This window comes from Watersipora subatra, chromosome 2, assembly GCF_963576615.1.
Source record: "Watersipora subatra chromosome 2, tzWatSuba1.1, whole genome shotgun sequence".
In the NCBI taxonomy this organism is placed as follows: Eukaryota; Metazoa; Bryozoa; class Gymnolaemata; order Cheilostomatida; family Watersiporidae; genus Watersipora; species Watersipora subatra.
Window position 1 is genome coordinate 28,292,056 of NC_088709.1, and position 18,578 is coordinate 28,310,633.

Here is an 18,578-nt window from a genome sequence, read left to right on the forward strand (position 1 = left end):
ACTTAGGCTTCAATCATTATATTTATATTATTATCGAGTGAGAAATATAGGTCCTCATGATTATATTTGTAGTTAGTTAATCTTTATTGAAATAATATTAATATAAAATATAATATTATTTGCCCTTCTATTTGCAGGCAAAAATAAATAACTTCAATTATATTTCATGAGAAGGAAACTCCCCATCTGTAGGTGAGATTGTCAGATGTAAATAACGAAACGGTTATGTAGAGAGGGTAATTACAAGTAGCAAAATAAAATCATACTGGCAGCAAACAGAAATTGCTCCACGGCAAGATTTATATGCAGTGTTTATATACAAGACAATACAGAATATATTGTAATTATAAATTTAATCACATTACATTAAATAAAATAATTACAAATATAGATTTATATTTGTAATATTATTGAGTGAGAAACATATACCTTACTGAGTGCATTGCAAAATATTTTGTGATGAACATGAACATCAACCCTTGCGAGTATACTGCGCAATATTGAGTGAGGAATAATAATGGCACCGAATGTGCCATTATTATTTCTATAATAGAATTAATAATTCATTATTATTTTTATAATAGAATGGCACCGAATGTTGTGGGTCAGGGCGTTGATGACTCCCTCAGTTTTTAACACGATCTTAGTGTTGCAACAAATTAGGTTTTAGTGTTCTTATCAATCATTTTATCTCAAATTTTATGTTCATATAATGCCCTCGGGCGTAATGGACAGATTCGAATATATATATATAGGAGCATAGGCCTCCATGATTTTATAGATGTTATTATTCAGTGAGGAAGATATGCTTTTATGATTTCATTAACAATCAGCAATTAATATACGTTTTTTGATTATATTGACAAAATCAAATAATCAGAAAAACAGGCTTTAGTTTTTTTATTTAATTATTATACAATCGCTTGGACAACTTATACAGAACGCATTCCTACATAAACTTGTTTATTGTATTCTTGCGTGAGAAACATCGGCACAGCTAATGTGCTTTGACGAATCATCAGTCACTTTTATGTCCGCAACGTCTAGACAGCAATAAATTTACTGATTGAGCCGTAGCGATTTGCGGAACATAGGGCCTTGCGGAACATGGTCAGATATAAAAAAGATAACGATTTGTGAGTTTCTAGCCGCAATTCCTAAATCGGTTGCGGAATGTACACAAAAATAAATTTTGGCGCCTCCAAATATAACTGAACGTTGACAAGGTCGTTTCTACGGAACTACAAAACTGCTAATGCTAGTTGTACTGCGTAGTTGTAGTAGGCTGTTGTTGTAAATGGTTTTTAGTATACTCTTGAATAGGGCTTGTACATTGATGCTATTATTATTACAAACTATTACATATGTACTACATTGCAAAGCAGTTATTTTATATGACTACAGCAAGTTTTGGCTTGCCCATAAAACAACTATACTTTTTCTTCTAATTACAATACAAATTAGAACCTGACTTTTCAGCAATTATTAGCCTAGCTACAAAACAGTTATATTTCTATTTAATACACGTTAGAACCTGACTTTTCAGCAATTATTAGCCTGGCTACAAAACAGTTATATTTCTATTAAATACATATTGGAACCTGACTTTTCAGCAAATATTAGCCTAGCTACAAAACAGTTATATTTTTATTAAATACATGTTAGAACCTGACTTTTCAGCAAATATTAGCCTAGCTACAAAACAGTTATATTTCTATTAAATACATGTTAAAACCTAACTTTTCAGCAAATATTAGCCTGGCTACAAAACAGTTATATTTCTATTTAATACACGTTAGAACCTGACTTTTCAGCAAATATTAGCCTAGCTACAAAACAGTTATATTTCTATTAAATACATGTTAGAACCTGACTTTTCAGCAATTATTAGCCTAGCTACAAAACAGTTTTATTTCTATTTAATACATGTTAAAACCTAACTTTTCAGCAAATATTAGCCTAGCTACAAAACAGTTATATTTCTATTAAATACATGTTAGAACCTGACTTTTCAGCAATTATTAGCCTAGCTACAAAACAGTTATATTTCTATTAAATACATATTGGAACCTGACTTCTCAGCAAATATTAGCCTAGCTACAAAACAGTTATATTTTTATTAAATACATGTTAGAACCTGACTTTTCAGCAAATATTAGCCTAGCTACAAAACAGTTATATTTCTATTAAATACATGTTAAAACCTAACTTTTCAGCAAATATTAGCCTGGCTACAAAACAGTTATATTTCTATTAAATACATGTTAGAACCTGACTTTTCAGCAAACATTAGCCCAGCTACAAAACAGTTATATTTCTATTAAATACATATTGGAACCTGACTTCTCAGCAAATATTAGCCTAGCTACAAAACAGTTATATTTCTATTAAATACATGTTAGAACCTGACTTTTCAGCAAATATTAGCCCAGCTACAAAACAGTTATATTTCTATTAAATACATATTGGAACCTGACTTCTCAGCAAATATTAGCCTAGCTACAAAACAGTTATATTTCTATTAAATACATATTGGAACCTGACTTTTCAGCAAATATTAGCCCAGCTACAAAACAGTTATATTTCTATTAAATACATATTGGAACCTGACTTCTCAGCAAATATTAGCCTGGCTACAAAACAGTTATATTTCTATTTAATACACGTTAGAACCTGACTTTTCAGCAAATATTAGCCCAGCTACAAAACAGTTATATTTCTATTAAATACATATTGGAACCTGACTTCTCAGCAAATATTAGCCTAGCTACAAAACAGTTATATTTTTATTAAATACATGTTAGAACCTGACTTTTCAGCAAATATTAGCCTAGCTACAAAACAGTTATATTTCTATTAAATACATGTTAAAACCTAACTTTTCAGCAAATATTAGCCTGGCTACAAAACAGTTATATTTCTATTAAATACATGTTAGAACCTGACTTTTCAGCAAACATTAGCCCAGCTACAAAACAGTTATATTTCTATTAAATACATATTGGAACCTGACTTCTCAGCAAATATTAGCCTAGCTACAAAACAGTTATATTTTTATTAAATACATGTTAGAACCTGACTTTTCAGCAAATATTAGCCTAGCTACAAAACAGTTATATTTCTATTAAATACATGTTAGAACCTGACTTTTCAGCAAATATTAGCCTAGCTACAAAACAGTTATATTTCTATTAAATACATGTTAAAACCTAACTTTTCAGCAATTATTAGCCTGGCTACAAAACAGTTATCTTATTTCAACTTCATGGACTTGAAGAGCAAGTATTAGACTGGCTACATAAAAGTTTTATGACTTTATACAAACTAAAGCTTAGAGTTATGAGAAGGTATTATCATTGTATGTTGTATGTAAAAGTTATATACTATTTAGATTTACATAGCATTTCTCAACGAAATATAATATGTACCAAATAGAAAAACCATTGAAAAAGTTGAATACACCAAGTTGCAAAATTGTGTAAAGAAAAAGTATACACTGAGTACAGCTGAGTACACACTGCCTTGATGCATATTCCACTAATGCAAACAAACTGACTAGAAATACAGGATGGCTAAACTATATAAATGTATGCAACATAAAAGTTAATAAAACAGTAGTTACTACTGGATCAGGGCATCAAATAAAAGGTAATACACTATAATACTCCAGTGTGAACAAACAATAAAATTTTGTTTTAAAACATATTGAAGATATGCCAGTTATCCGCATACATGTGTACATTGGAAAGCATAACAGGAAAGCATATGTTTAGCTATGCGTAATGGATTTTTCCATACCATAATATGCTGGAGATGGCCTACTATCGTCATCTTTTGGAGTCAACTTCTTACACCATGACTCGTAAGCTTCTAGTACAGCTGGACTCAGTCTAATAAGTTGCCGACTAATGACCGGATAGTCAGAGCTACTCTCTTTAAGATAATATAAAATGGTCTCATTTACCATCTGAATACCATAATATGTTCCAGATATATGCTCCTGTCGACAATGTTCGTAATCTTCGGCTGGAACTACATTAAATACACCATAACTAGTATGGTGTGTTTTATAGCGCTTCAGGTACTTGATTTTATAATACATAAGCTGAGCATCTAGTGAGACAGCAGGAAATTCCACAGGGTTTTCTGTAAGCTCCTTGCCATTCCAGTTGGTAGCTTCATGATCTTCTGTTGTCGTGAAACACTTCACTGCTCCAACTCTGGTGGATTCTTCCTTGGCTATTACACAAATAAATAAATAGAAAACATTACAGACTACTCCACAAAGTTTTGATCTAGTTAACCCTTTGCTTCCAAAATCCATAAAAGCCCGGAATACGAGCATTGTCTCAGCGTACGGATCTCGAAATAATTCGGCCTTCGATAGACCTTTTTTAAAATATATTATTTATTAAAAAAACAGCATTAAAATGAGTAATTTGATCAATTTCCGTCGGCTTTGTAATACTGTTTTGAGGTTATAAATAATACCTAATACGCATGTGCAAGCAATACACTTTGCAAAGATGTGTTCTTTTATGGAAATCTATTCATCATGAACACACGCGGTTGTTCAAGCTCTGCTAAAAAAGTTTGTTTAGAGAAAGACATCGACTGGTTTGGAAATGAAGAAAAGGATATCAGGTTGGAATAATGTGGGGTAGACGATGAAAGTGAAAAATAAGATCAACAGGGTGAATTGGATTGCAAAAGTGAGAGTGAAACGGCCGGCGATGAAACCGGGAGTATTTACGGATTTCAAAGAGGAGCTGACTTAAAACAAAAAAATTACATTTTGCTGACAGCTTGGCAGGAGTAAGTTCGAATTTTTAAACAGGTAAGTATTTTTAATATTTAAAGCTTTTTATAACATCGGCCATTATAAATGTTATATTTAACGAAACGAATAAACATGGCCTCCAAAAACATTGCGATGCTTCGGAGCCTGTTGATGGTAAAGATATTTGGCGAGTTATTTATTTAGTTTTGCATATAAGTATTTTTAAAAAGCCTACTCTGTTGTCTTACTGGTCCACAATCCTTTATTATCTACGCTGATTTTTAATAAAATTAAAAATAGAAAGAAAAATAGAAGCAAGTTTACTTTCTACTGTGCATTTTGCTGACAATTTTGAACAGCCTGCTAGCAATAGATTTTTCAAGTTAGAAGATCTTTTTGCCATGATATGCGACCGGTTATATTCTGTTTCACTGCCTGGTAAATTCATATCTATAGATGAAAGCTTGCTGGCTTGGAAAGGATGACTTGGACAACCAGTTTCTTTGCAAACTCTTGCAAACATATGACACCGTGCAGATGCTTATCATAAACCATTTTCACAGAGTTATTGCTTCCAAAAATGTATTTGTTATCGATGTTTTATGATAGAAAGGTGGCAACATTGACACATCACAATGTTGATAGAAATATTCACAGACGAATAACTTTGCAGGGACGATCTACAGGGAATAAATGGCTGCCTGTTGAGAAATTTCTAAGCTTTCAAATGCATATTCATTTATAGCTCTATTCCAATTTGCATGTACGTTATAGCGAAGTTTAGGCGACATTGTCAGGCCTCCATTTTTCGCTGGTCTTTTGGGTCACGCACTGAGAATTTCGAGTGGTGCTCCCGCAATGCATCGGAGCTCATAACTCCACTTTCAATGCTCTTTGACGACCAATTTTTTTTGCAAATTGTTGAGAACCTATGAATCCGTGCATGTATTATTTATACAACATTGCCAATTACCTTTATCAATTAGGAAAATACAATTGAAAATGGTGTATAAAAAAAATTAATAGCTTCAACAAATTGAGACTTTTGCTGGAAAGCATTTGCAAGCTATCTGCATAGAAAAATATCAGCTTGTAGAGAAATTTCTCAGCTTTCCTATGCATATTAATTTATGTAACTATCAGAATAGTGATGTAAGTTACTGCAGTTTTTATGCAGTCATGCCGAAGGCTCAAATCGCCCTAGTAATTGCCTCCGTACGGTGGTATTTTCCCGGCCGTAAGCGCGCCGTAGCCAAAGGGTTAAGAACATGCATTAGATATATATAAAGCAGGTAATGTCCATAGATACCAACACTATACTATTTAAAGATATCAGAATAGTATTCTCATGCTCTAGATTGGTGAACACAGTAAAATAATTTTTATGTATTATTATGATACAAATATAAAACTTGTTAACCTGTATGTGACTTACATCTTCAACCTACCTGCTTCAATAGAGAGCTTGATATCCGCCAATGCTCGACCATCTTCCTAACATAAATAAAGACAACTGGTTAAAAACGAAATTCAATGCAAAAATGTTAAAAAGTTGTTAGTTCAGGTTGAGAAAATTAAACCAAATAAGTGAGGAAGTATCTTAACATCTATTTACATACAAGATATACAGATGTGCTAAATCTGCTGGGAATAGTTATTGTTTCACATACCTTTATACTTGCCAATAATTCTTTACGGTATGTGGAAGGATTTAAAGACATATCACCATCTTTTCTATTTTCTAGCTCAAACAATTCAACATATCGTTGCGCATGCTGAAAATATTAATAACATTATAAAAATGGAGATTCTTAGAATTATTCTTTAGTAAGTTTACAACAACAAAAATGTGCCGAATATCTAGAAAGTTCAAGATTATTGCATAACCCCCTACAAGGAATCACACTAATTTTGGTGAAAAAACATTGTGGTTAACAGTGAAAATTGACAGAATAGGACTAGGTTCCTTAGTAATAGTTAATGTGTAGATAAATAATCCAACCAGACGTTTCCTACTGATAATTGTTGAAGTCTTGAGACCTCTACGAATGAGAGTGTCACTCACCTTGATAACATACAGTCCACAGCTTCACCTTGGTAACATACAGTCCACAGCTTACACAATCTTTCTGTTGCATAGCCGTCACAGCATAATCAGCAAACCTCTCATCAACAGAAACAAGCTTCCTGTAAATATTGTTGCTAACAGTGAGCTTTTGGATTAAACCATTTATGCTAGAATGCAAAGGCAATAACTGTTGCTTTTTGTAAGATTTACCGACAAACCTAGTGAAGAATTTCATGCTCACCTTTTTTCAATGGTCTGTTGTCCTTTGTAAGAAAGAGAGTCCATTGAATGAATTTTTCAAAGTTTCCTATCTACCAGCTGCAAACAGAGTACCGTATACAACTTGTATATAAAGCTATGCAAGCTAATGCAAGTTGCATGTTATAGATACACGCAGAGCAAGTATTTCCGTGTCTACAAAACAGTTACCTTATTCAAGTTACATGCTATATAAAAGATGTGCTGTTTTAAATTTTTAAAACAATTATAATAACTATGCACAGCCATGCAACGCTAATTGTTCTCAAAATTAATATCTTGACATAGTCTTTTAGTATAAAAGTGCAGCATAAGAATACTAACCATTAGGGAGTAATGACTTCGCTCAGAATCATGTCTTGGTACTATAATAATGTCAGCAGGCTGGTCTAATGCGTTAGTGAGACTATCATGGATCAGTAGAGCATGAAACTGAAAATAAACATTTGATAAAGATAAAAAAGTTAACGAATAATACAATATGGCAAAATCTTTTCTGCTCCGTTAAGCGTTGCATAATAAGTTTATAAAATATATATTTTGTTGATGTAGCAAAAATTATGATAAAATTAATCCCATGATGAACTTTTACCGCTGATTAAATGAAATAGAGATACTTTGACAGCATCACGTCACATCAACTTTAGATCACAACCTCAGAAAGACATACCTTGATTGTTGATTTCGACTTGGAAATCGCCAGTTCTATGCCAACATCTACCACCTAAAATAATTAAAATAAAATCTAAAACTTGATCCAATATTTCGAAGGAAAATTACAATTAGAAATTTAACAGACTGCACTAGAAGACACTGTTGCCACACAAACTGTCATCAAGAACATAGTTGCTTATAAAACATCTGTCTAGGATCTATTTTTAGCAGCGTAACATTTTATTAAGAACAGTAAACCTTTTTGGTATTTTTTCAATGTATTATGTTTTTATCACTCTTTTATATGTATACCTTATATTTCTAGTATCTAGAATAAATCTAGACATTTCCAGCACCAGCAAAACACCAAAAACCATTCTTTAATGCCAGTAATCATTCTTAATTTACAAGAAGAAGAGTTTTGACTGCAAGCGTGCAGCACGATGCTGGCCCACGATGCCGCTCGCATTAAAAATGCAAAAAAGAAACAAATATTGCCCGCTAGAGCAGGACGTTTAACACTGATGTCAAAGGTTTCTTTTAAAAACTATACAAAACTATTTTCTTACGTCCATGGTACTACTGATTACATATAATCGCCAACACAGCTACACAGTTTTCAAACCGAGTTAGGAACTGCGGTCTAGAAACTCACAAATCGTTATCTTTTTTATATCTGACCGCGGAACATAGGGCCTGCGGAACATAGGGCTGTCCCCGAGCAGCCAGGTACGAATCGAACTGCCTTCGTGTAGCCTTAGCTCAAGCTGTGCAACACTTTTCTGTTGTAGATATATAGAAGAGCTTGGAGCTGTGCGATATTGGAGATTAGCTAGAAAATTAAAGCACAAACTGGAGTCGCTCCTTGCTAGGGGTGCCAGAGATTACGCCTACAAGTGATTTTGCCTACAGGAGATTACGTCTACAAGTGATTTTGCCTACAGGAGATTACGTCTACAAGCTGATAGACTATGCCTACGATCTAGGATATTGCCCCTACTTTAACTCTGTGAATTGTGATGCAGAAAATTACGAATGGCACGATGAATGCATGTTATGAACGTGTGTTGATGTATTTTATTATGTAAATTATTTTTTATATCAAATCCTATAATCATCAATATATCAAATCCTTGCAAATATATAAATTTAATTCGAGTTGATTATTGGGAACCATGGTGATTTAACAGTCGTTTATTTGCAACACACCGTGTTATTGAAGTTAAAACCACATTTTTATTGAATTATTAAGCAAAAAACAAGCGTATGTATTTTTGAAGTTGTTACTCTTATACATACAGACACATGTCAATAACTGAGTATTTCTATGTTATCAGCAGCCCATCACTAAAAGTGATCAATGGTTGTAGGTCAATATATCATTTCATAACTTTGGAGTTGTTTTTTATCTCCTATTGCATACCATTATGTTTCACTTTTACATGGAGCCTCCCTCACAGCCGGTTGAGATCACCCTTGGGTACATATGCATATATACAGAGTAAATTACAAATACAAGTTATATGATTTACAATAGTGTCATCCATCATAAATGAGCAAAAGAAGGCTCTCATAAAATTTGATTTTTCTGCATATAACCTGTTATTTCACTTTGATAAAAAAGAAATTATTTACTAAACAATATTGTTTTAGCAAGAAAAAATATGACATATAAAGGAGCCAACTCTAAATTAACAAAAGTACCACAAAACAATTAAGCACGTTTGATAAAATTATGCTAAAGTGGCCATAGCTTCAACCACATTGTAATGCTGTAATAAATATCTTTGAAATGAAGTAAAAACCCATTTCTCAATCTCCTTGCATGGCTACTATAACTGCTCCTTCTCTTTAGCTTTGCTATATAATAAGCATACATTAAAAGACTATTTCGAAGTGAATATCATTTAGACTTATACAAAATTACTCACTTTTGTATAATTTGGAGGAATTGGGCTACTTTTGTACACACAACAGTTCATATGTTAAGTACACATTCTTGCAGTATTTTTACTTGCTGAAGTTTTCCTATTTCATCAATTGAATCAATAGATAGATTATAAGTTTAGGATTTATTCTGCAAAAAAATACAAACATCCAGTTACAGATTTGTTTGCTCCATTTTCTCATTCATCACATATAAGCACCATCATGTCAGTGATACATCTTAAAATGGTAGTATCTGTACTTGTACTAGTATTTGTTCAATAACGTATGTATCGTCATATCACCCTATCTTCTGACTGTCATCATTCTTTCTCAATCGACTTTCAATGTTCTACAAAGTAGCGTAGAAGGTCATGAAAAAGCAATATGTTTTTTGAGAATATTAGAAAGTATGATAATGCAATTTACTTTCTCTACCTCGATACATCAGAAACCCAACAGTGAGCGGATAAGAAAATTTGCACAGAGAACAAATGCAAGATTTTGCAAGATTTGTGCAAGATACAGAACAAATCAACTTAAGCTAGGTTATAGGTAAAATATTCTAAAATGTTCAAACAGTAATATAATGATTAAACTTTTGCTTCATTTTTGTGAGCCAAAAGCCCTGCTAATCATTGTATGAGCTAGTTTAGCCTGTTTAGACTAGCTTTAAGAAAGGAGTCGTGTGTTCAACAACAGCAAAACTCTAACAGACAACTCCCAAACCGCTTGTTGAGAGAGTCTAGAGCTATTTTTGTGCCTGCTACATATTGCATAAAATGATGCTTGGTAGGCTAAGAGACGAGGTATTAAGGGACTCCATGTGAGTGCCAAAAAAGTGGCCGAAGATAAACTGACAACTTAGCTGATAACACAAAGCCTCAACAGCTACACAAGACAAAGCTACCATGCTGCAACAAGATTTATGCTCTCTTGAATCTTGAGCCAAAATTTGGCACATGAAATTTAATCCACAAAAGTATTACCATCTCTCTATTGGCAAGTCGTCTTTGCCGATGGATACAAATAACTTTCTCATCTTGTATGATCACCATCTTCAAAGTGTGACTTCTAATCCTTGTTTTGCGGTAGAGTTGCAGAATGATCTGAAATTTAATCAACATATTTTTAAAATTGAATCCGAGGAAGAGCAATTAATCGGCATGCTTACAATGGTTCTGAAAGATGCAGACCAAAAGACAAGAAAGATAGCTGATACTTCACGAGTTAGACCTGGTCCTGAGTATGGCTGCATGGTTTGGGACCTTTACCTTACAAAGGATATTACTTTACTAAAGTGAACTCAAAACGCTGCACTGAGATTTTTGTATAGACAAAAAAGCAGAGTTAGTTTTCTTCAACTATGAGAAATTAATTATTTTGAAACCTTGAAAGACAGATGAGTTAAACTTTGTCATAATGTTTTTAGTAAAATTCTGGGTGGTGATATTGACTTATTGATCAGGACCAATATCAATATACCATTATTGACATTGGTCCCATTCGCCACTTGGGACTTGTAATTTAGATGTTGCGTACAAAGCTACATACATGGAAAGTGGTAGCGTACAGCCTGCTACACGGTATTGGCGTTTCATAATTTACAGTTTTAGACTAATTGTACTGCTCAGAGGATGAAATTTTTAATGTAATGTTACTTATCACAATTAGCCATCCCAAGACAAACAGTTTTAACTCATGATTCAACCTTTCGATCAATCAACCTTGCTTGCAACACAAAATAATAAAACCACTACATAATTATATGTAATATATATTATGTATATGGTATAATATACCAAAGATATAATATTACTACTACTCTGTATATATTAGCGATGCATAAGACATTGCTAAAACAATGTTTTACAAAGCAAGCTAAAACAAAGCAATGCGTAAAACATTAAAAGTGACCAGAAGAATGGAACAATTTAGTTATAAAACAACTATTTATTTTTTTGTTATTTATTCGCAAATAATCATATTATTTTGTCACATTCATTTACCCACACTCGTTTGACTATTAAATTACTATAAGCAGACAGACCAATGCCCAATATATCAAATTATTAATACTAGTTCACCGTTAGTTGCAGACTATTAATTAATTACAAACTATCAATAAATACTAATTCGTAGTACAACGAATGGTACTACCACCCTAAGGTGGTGATGATTTTATCAGACTCAAAGCATCTACCAAAGCTTTGAGATTTTAAGCACACATCTTAGCGTTCTTGTGGCTCCGAACAGCCACCAGTAGTAATAGTAGCAGTGGTAGTAATCATAAAGAAAGCCAAGAAAGGAAAGGAGATATTAAATTGTTTTTATTTTACACTTCCACGATTTTCGTTCTGATTGATAGATGACTTTAATCAATAGTATGTTTTTTTCAATCAATGTTAAGTGAAAACACTATTATTGCATTACTTTTTACCATTTTTCTTACATTTTTTCTTCAACAATCAATGGTATGCACCATTTCCATAACTGGAGACGTAATCTCCAGGAAGTGTAGACGTAACCTCCAGGAAGTGTAGGCGAAACCTCTTGTAGCCGAATCCTCTTGTAGGCGTAATCTCTGTAACCACTTGCTAGCATCAGAACTAAAGTTCTGTTATGTAATAGATGTAGACAATGCCATCCTAGTATCGATGGGCGAACATGTAAATTCAAGCGCGCCGTTCTTCAACACGTAGCGTTTTTAACGGCTATGCAGAGTGCTAATCACACCTGCTACATTATTGTAAAATAATGTGGTAGTTTTATGTTTTTGTAAGCTAACAGCAATTTGGATCGCAAACTGTTTGACCTCGCGTGCATTGAAGGTCGTTTTTACATAAGCTAGCTTTGTAGCCACTTACAAAGAGTTACTGGATTCTAAAAATCGAAGTTTTTGATAATTTTAGTGCATAAGACTGTTCAAGTGTAAGAAAATTTTATTTCACATTGTTTTTTTTATCAAGCATCATGTGTCGGTCTGTAATAGTAAAACAAAATAAGTTGATCAGCGTAAACACGTAGAAGTAGTTGACGATTTTAGGCATGATCAATAAGATGGGTTAATTGAGAGACTCATTATAAAGAAAGGTATACGACTTGTTGAAACCTTATTACTTGATTAAACCCTAAAAGTTCTCATAGATGCAGTTTATAGTGTCTGTCTAGATTAACCATATAATGTCCATATTGGACAGGGTTTGTATAGAATTCAAATTTACTTATAATTTTTTTGCTAAAACTTTTTGTAAAGTATGGCAGTTTACAAATGATGTGGACTGGTACAAACAATAAACTATATATTTCCTTAATTACTCCTTTATGTGTGCATAATCATTATGTGTATATTAGGAGTAGCCATTATGTAATCACGTGTTGAGGGTATGACCTGTTTTCATTGTAACTTTTATATAGCTAGCCAACCTTTTTACCCTATTGAACTTGTGAAGGCCTGGTCTCTAGGATATGAACACTTCTGCATGTATGATTATATTCATTCTTGTGCACAACACCGGACTTAATAAAGTTGTAGGCAAGGTAAAACTGACATGACGTTAACAAAGTATTGTAAAATGTGCTAAATGCTTTTTATCAGGTTTCAATACTGTATATAAGGGTGGACGGCAATTTGATGATCCAAGAATTTATATTTGACTAAAAAAGGATGGAAACACATTGGAAGAAAAAGGCATAAGTTGTGAAGTGGATTTTTGTTAGCAGGCTAAGAGAGGTTGTCTTATCCCTTACACGCTGTTTGGCAAGATTGCAACTCCAAACTTGCTGCTGCTTTTTGAAATAAATATACCACTTCCTTTGGGTCCTGATAAGTAAAAATGACCAGGAAAATACAAATTTTGTCCTGCTGGTGCACTGTGATGCTGGTGCAATTTAGGAAATTGACAGCCTAGTTGCTTATTGAAGATGATGATAAATCTTAAAATATCCGGTGAAGGTGCTGCCTAGAACCTTCACTAGATCTTTCTACAAGCATCAACCTTCTAAAAATTGTCTGCATTGCAACAGCATTCACAGCGCACCAGCAAGCATCATTATCAAAAAGTTACTAGGTTGGCAATCTTCTAAGTTGCACCAGCAAACATTATCTTCAATAAGCAACTAGACTGGCAATGTCTCAGATTGCGCCAGCATTTCAGTTTGCACCAGCATCTCATATTACACCAACATCACAGTGCACCAGAAAAAAATTGTTTCAACTAGAGCTGCCCAACGATTATAAAAATTAATCGCAATTAATAACTGGTCTAAACCAGTTAATCTTCGATCAATCTTACAATTAATATAGCAAAAACCTGCATATTCAAAAACAAATAATGCAACTATATATAAATCAATTATATTTGAGACAATTATTGTTAACAGGATTACATATTATGTACAATGTACATAATATGTAATCCTGTTAACAATAATTGTCTATGTACATAATAATATTATGTACATTGTATTATGTACAATGTACATAATATGTTACAATGTAATAATTATTATGAGTATGAAAATGGGTCGCGGTCACAGAAACCATGGTTAAGTCGCAAATCACGAAGTTGAGTTATTCGACTTTAAAGTTGCACTAGCTGAATTTGTAATATTGGTAACTATTTTTGACACACGTGCATCTGGACCAATCAAAGAGTGATATTTCTGAATCTGAAGTCATTTTAGCCAATAGAAGTCTTTAACCCTCAGAAAAACCCCCTTAAAACCGTTGCTATGCTAAACAGGAAGTACTGAAAAATGGTGTCCGATAAATATAATCGTTTCTTTTTTGCCGATTTTAAAGATAACTGACATTTTGGATGCTTATATGAGTACTTTGGTATTCCAACTGATGTCAAAAGCAGTGAAAGCAAAAGGAATTACGATGCTATTTTCCTAACGATTCTTACAAGATTATTACAATATTTAATTGTAAGAATAATTATTCGATTTTATAAGAATATTATCAGATTTAATTATAAGAATAATTATTCGAGTTTACAAGATCGAAGTATATATTGACTGATGGTGTGCAATATGTTACTGTTGTTATTTTTCTAAAGATTTTGTTGATGATTTGGCTGTGCCCAATATCGCGATACTGCCAAGCCGTTTTTAAAATCTGCAAAATTAAGTAATACATTTTCTAATAAATATGCAGCTATTTCTATGACAACCAGCTAAAATCTGTTTAAATTTTTAAATTCAGCATAGTTTTTTGATAAAAATACAGAAATCTAGATAAATATCACAACTTCTTAATATTGGTTGCTATGACGTTTTGAAATGTAAACAAAATTGTGCATTGGTTTTCGTTTCTTAAACTTTAACACCGGTATTCTCGGAACTATGTTTTCGCACTAATGGTAAACGTGCATTCAGTTTTTTGACCATAAAATCTGCTGTAATTAAGCTAGAATCAAAAAAAAATTTTGCAAAATAACTGAGAATTTTCTCCGTCTGCTAGTCTAGATAACTCTAAATTTTATAATCCCGACTTAACCATGGTTTCTGTGATCATGACACAAATAGTCTATGAATGTCTAGAATTAAGCCAGTCAAAAGCCGAGGCAGCACAGTTTATCTACATTATCCGAATGAAAAGATGCCCTCGTCCTACATGCAATATAGCCAGCTTTAGAGGATAGCCACTTACGAGGGACAGTAGTCAGTAGTAGTAGTTATTGTCTGCGACAGCTGGTGATGATTTCTGAGCGGCAGGCTGAGAATTAGTTAAATGATATCTTAATGATGAACAGATGTGTTGTGGTGGTAGGCAAATTTTTTCTGGCATATTTTGCACTTCACTTTCTTGTTATGCTTCCAACAACACTTGAAAATGCGCTACTTAGTACAGAGGACGTTTTTCTGCTTTCATGTTCCAATAAAGTGTCAATCTTATAATACTACCATTCTGAAGCTGAAATATGATTGGGATTTTTTTGAAAAATACGTGTATAAACAAAAAATAGGCTGTAAAATATAAAATAATACTGAAATCACTTTTGTAGCTATTACCTAGAAACATGTTCATACAACTAACAACGTGGCCGTTTACAACTAGATCGACACGGCACTTGCATCTTTGTATTGTATTAACAAGTTTTATGTTAGTGAGTCACTTAGTGTTTTCATAGACGAGTGCAAAAGAATTGTGGTTGTATCTAATTGGTATAAAAGTGTCGCTTGTCATAATATTTATTTGTTAGTAAATTAAATGGTAGTAACCTGCTATTTTAATATTATATTGTGGCGGACGCCGGGCCATGAATTTATTTCTTAGATTTTATATATTTGCATATAATTGCTTTTATATATATTTTGCATGTTGGATTTGCCTTTATTATGTGTTTTACTTGCATATAATTACTCTAATATATATTTTCCATATTGTGGCTGCCTATATTATGTGTCTTATCGCTAATACTTTGTTAGTTTTGCCGTGATTAAGCCACCATGTTAGCGAGTCTATCAATCATTTATTCTTATACGGTTTTTTACCCGGTTTCATTTTACGGTCCGAGGAAAATATATGTATGGTAGAGCGTGCTCTCACAAGGAGAGCAGAGTAGTCGCAGCTCCACGATTAATAGAAATTAGTTGGGAATAAAACGAAGGAAAAACCATACTTACTTCTTACAATTTATGCAACCTTTATTGTAATATAGATTGTGCCTGAGTAAAGGCTGGCAAATTCCTTTACAATATACTAAACAATACAAAGAAACCACATCATGATCATCTCACCGGTTGCATTTTTATTTGAAGATTAATTGGCTCAACTCAGTTAAATGTGTATTTGTATTGATCACATTAATTGTTTAATTAACGCAATCATTATGCAGCTCTAGTTTTAACCCTTCTTTCACTTAGTGATGTTAATAACAACTAGAGATGCTGGCAAAACAGCAAGTTGATAATGTAGCATAAATGATTGAACAGATTAAGCAATTTACATGTATTTTACTGTTCGTATCACGCAAAACCCTTTTAATGTAAACGTTCCTGGAACAGATTATTTGCATTGTAGGAGCCCCTACTGTATGTAACATTGTGTCTCTGCAGAAAATCTGATCTATCTTTAAAATACAGCTCTCACCACCCAACCTGGTCAAGAAAAGAATGAGAATATAATGAATATTTATAGAATATATATGTAAATATTTATAAGTAGCTATATAGGCTATCCTTTAACAATGCCTATAAGATCAGAATCGTTTGATGACAATGATGGCATATATATATATGTATATACATATATGTATATATATGTATATATATATACATATATATACACATATATTAATCATTGTTAGAATATCTTGTTTTTTGTAAGCCAGACAGAGAATTGTGATGGCAGCCCGGAGTCAAATCCTCTCATTGTATCACAAGTTGCTGAGAGAAGGAGACAAGTTTCACAACTACAACTTTAGGTAACGTTACATCGATAAATGGTAAACTTTAGACAAATTATTCAAGTATCTTTCCTATTATTCATTGTATCATTCCTATTATTCATTGTATCATTCCTATTATTCATTGTATCATTCCTATTATTCATTGTATCATTCCTATTATTCATTGTATCATTCCTATTATTCATTGTATCATTCCTATTATTCATTGTATCATTCATATTATTCATTGTATCATTCATATTATTCATTGTATCATTCCTATTATTCATTGTATCATTCCTATTATTCATTGTATCATTCATATTATTCATTGTATCATTCCTATTATTCATTGTATCATTCCTATTATTCATTGTATCATTCATATTATTCATTGTATCATTCCTATTATTCATTGTATCATTCCTATTATTCATTGTATCATTCCTATTATTCATTGTATCATTCATATTATTCATTGTATCATTCTTATTATTCATTGTATCATTCATATTATTCATTGTATCATTCTTATTATATGGCTCCACATCTTACTTAAAAGTTATATTGTGAGAATAATCTTTTACTTAGTAATAAGACACCATAAATAGTTTCGAGTTTGTTCTACAAAAGAATTCATATAAGTTAATTCATAGTCTTTAGCAAGGGTTTCAAGTCAGCTATCAGCTGCAAAAAATCGTTTAAGTTTTATTATCGTTTGTTTTAGAGAATATGCAATAAGACGTACAAAACACGGATTTAGAGCAAATAAAGGAGAAAATGATCCTGAAAAAATCAAACTACTACTAGGTGAAGCTGAAAGAGCTCTGGTCATGATGCAACGACAGGTAATCTATTTTTCACATTTGTTCCCAAGAAGCGTCACTTTTGTGCTTTCAGGCCTTCACCATTCTAATAGTTTCTGATAATACTTTTCATTTTTTTAATTCCTTTGTTTATTTGTAGGCGATGTTAGGAAATGCTTTCTCTCACGAGTCTGTCATGAACAAAGAATTCACTACTCGAAGCCACCCAAAAACATGAATAGATATATATTTTTTGTATATGTTATATCAACCTTGCTTGTACTAGTTTATCTTGTATGTCCCGATTATGGAATAGTTCCTCATCTTGTTCCTACTATTTGGTGAGTTCATTTACATGAATTTGTTTTCTTCAAATGATCTTGTGTTTCAGGATTGAATCTTCACTGACTCTTGCTTTGTATTGCATAATAGTGTTATATATTAATAATATAATACTCTGTGCCTTATATTATTGTTTATTGTTGCTGATTTTTACTGTTAGTGGTGTTTTAGTGGAAAGTAAGTGTCGTAGCAGTAAAACACATACATGTATATTGTCAGATAGCTAATGCAAAACCACAGACCAGCATACGAATTATGACCAGACCACGATGATGAATTTCGTACATGAATTAATATCCACAAATTTTATCATTTCGTTTTTCAATTTAGAATCAAACTTACAAGTT

General features: G+C 32.6%; 2 protein-coding genes and 1 long non-coding RNA gene across 5 annotated transcripts; 1 reads left to right on the plus strand and 2 right to left on the minus strand.

The window, feature by feature from the left end:
• Positions 1-3,268: 3,268 nt before the first annotated feature.
• LOC137387372 (uncharacterized) lies at positions 3,269-8,214 on the minus strand. Its single transcript, XM_068073779.1, has 8 exons — positions 8,073-8,214; positions 7,777-7,830; positions 7,431-7,538; positions 7,090-7,166; positions 6,846-6,967; positions 6,451-6,555; positions 6,229-6,274; positions 3,269-4,239 (listed from the first exon to the last, which is right to left on the minus strand). Exons 6-8 carry the CDS (start codon positions 6,499-6,501, stop codon positions 3,770-3,772), a joined length of 567 nt encoding a protein of 188 aa, XP_067929880.1. The 5' UTR covers positions 6,502-6,555; positions 6,846-6,967; positions 7,090-7,166; positions 7,431-7,538; positions 7,777-7,830; positions 8,073-8,214; the 3' UTR covers positions 3,269-3,769.
• Positions 8,215-9,813: 1,599 nt separating this feature from the next.
• Positions 9,814-12,214, minus strand: LOC137388597 (uncharacterized). Of its 2 annotated transcripts, none has more exons than XR_010977968.1 (3): positions 12,139-12,214; positions 10,676-10,795; positions 9,814-10,038 (listed from the first exon to the last, which is right to left on the minus strand). It is a non-coding gene; the product is annotated as an uncharacterized lncRNA (long non-coding RNA). The 2 variants fall into 2 exon arrangements; XR_010977969.1 differs by having other exon boundaries at positions 12,127-12,194.
• Positions 12,215-12,531: 317 nt separating this feature from the next.
• On the plus strand, positions 12,532-18,356 carry LOC137387758 (LYR motif-containing protein 4B-like). Of its 2 annotated transcripts, none has more exons than XM_068074262.1 (4): positions 12,532-12,617; positions 17,027-17,119; positions 17,811-17,931; positions 18,050-18,356. In XM_068074262.1, the coding sequence occupies exons 2-4, from the start codon at positions 17,040-17,042 to the stop codon at positions 18,125-18,127; spliced, it is 279 nt and encodes a 92-aa protein (XP_067930363.1). In that variant the 5' UTR covers positions 12,532-12,617; positions 17,027-17,039; the 3' UTR covers positions 18,128-18,356. The 2 variants fall into 2 exon arrangements, with proteins under 2 accessions (XP_067930363.1, XP_067930364.1); XM_068074263.1 differs by having other exon boundaries at positions 12,577-12,617; positions 17,023-17,119.
• Positions 18,357-18,578: the final 222 nt, after the last annotated feature.